Below are 1,322 nucleotides of genomic sequence, written 5' to 3'. Positions count from 1 at the left end.
TCACTGCGGCGCCGCACCCCCCGCACCGCAACGGTAAGACCAGAGTCGGTGTGAGCCTGGGGTGAAGCATCTCATTTCTACAATGTTTCATATGAACACACATTAATTTTATAATCATCATTGAATAAACCCAACAGATGTGTTTACTTCAAGACAGATTTCTGGAGGGATCCAGTGCCCCCTAGCTGTTTTAAAGCCTCCCTAGCTTTGCCACTCTCTAACCTGAATAGAAATATATTTGTTGTTCTCTGATGTAGGATTTAATCTGGTGGGGTGATTGTGGTCTTTACTTTATAAGTAACTCCAGGATTTCTAAATCTGCTGGTCCAAAGTTGTCTGCTAATAGGTTCACCCTCTTAGGGCTATACATGAAAAGAATCTGTTCTGCATGGTGTGGCATGAAGCTTTTCCAAAGCCCAGCAGTTTAAAATGTTTTTGTGCATTATGAGTACTCACTAAACGTTCATATCAAGTATTTGTAAGGTATATTTATTACAATAGCCCTTTCATATTCTTGGAGAACTGTGTGAACATTTCATATGTAAAATGTCACCACAGTCCAAAGGAGCCAAAACATGTGGAAGCAATAATATCTTGCCTGACTCGTGCATAATAAAAGGAACCATTTTTTTTTTTTTATTGAGGCTCTGTTTCTATCAGATTTATATATTCAACCCAGCCTCCTTTATTGTCCTTCACCATTATACTGGCCACTGCAACATGTTTTACAGTCTGCAATGGTTAAAACACCATTGTCTAAAAATAATCTGTAAATGGCTCCACACACTAAGATCATCAAGGAGATATGGTTCTTTGTACCCAGTTTGCCTTCTCTTCTTAATTCTCTATTTTTTTCCCCCTATCATCCAGCTGTTTTCACAGAGCCGGAGATCTGTTATGTGCCCCAGATGTGTTACGTGCTGCTTGGCATTCTTTTCCTGTACGGCATCATCCTGACTGCGCTCTACTGCAGAGTCAAGGTTTGCATTCCATGTCATTTCATCTGTGTTTAGGATGAAGCAAATATTGCCTAGTCAGTAAAAGCAATGAAGACTACTGACTGAAAAATAATTCCTACATCAATACTTTTCTCACACTACATTGTATAGTAATAGAACAAATAGCTGATTTGCAGAATAGCTGTTATTTGTGTCTCAGAGGTTTTATTTTAGTTCATTTATTTGTGTTTTCAGAGGTTTTATTTTGATGTCAGCCAAGAGTCATTAAGAGAGGCTGTATCTCGTCTATAAGGGAGTGATGATCAATATTGTCGAGGCGGCTTATCTGAGCTGCGGGCGCAAGGTTGTCGGTGCCTGTCGTGG

The 1,322-nt window shown here is 39.7% G+C and overlaps 1 protein-coding gene across 1 annotated transcript in view; it reads left to right on the top strand.

Annotated features, from left to right (window-relative positions):
• Positions 1-1,322, top strand: part of LOC107100161 (nectin-4-like) — a 16,421-nt gene that overhangs the window by 9,021 nt on the left and 6,078 nt on the right. The window contains exon 5 of the mRNA XM_015398550.1: positions 871-980. Coding sequence (XP_015254036.1) covers positions 871-980 — 110 coding nt within the window. The remainder of the gene's footprint in view (positions 1-870; positions 981-1,322) is intronic.

The sequence above is a fragment of the Cyprinodon variegatus genome, unplaced genomic scaffold (genome assembly GCF_000732505.1).
Source record: "Cyprinodon variegatus isolate N-32 unplaced genomic scaffold, C_variegatus-1.0 Scaffold940, whole genome shotgun sequence".
NCBI classification, from domain to species: domain Eukaryota; kingdom Metazoa; phylum Chordata; class Actinopteri; order Cyprinodontiformes; family Cyprinodontidae; genus Cyprinodon; species Cyprinodon variegatus.
Note: the sequence above shows the minus strand (reverse complement) of the source record. Positions and strands in the feature narration are given on the sequence as shown.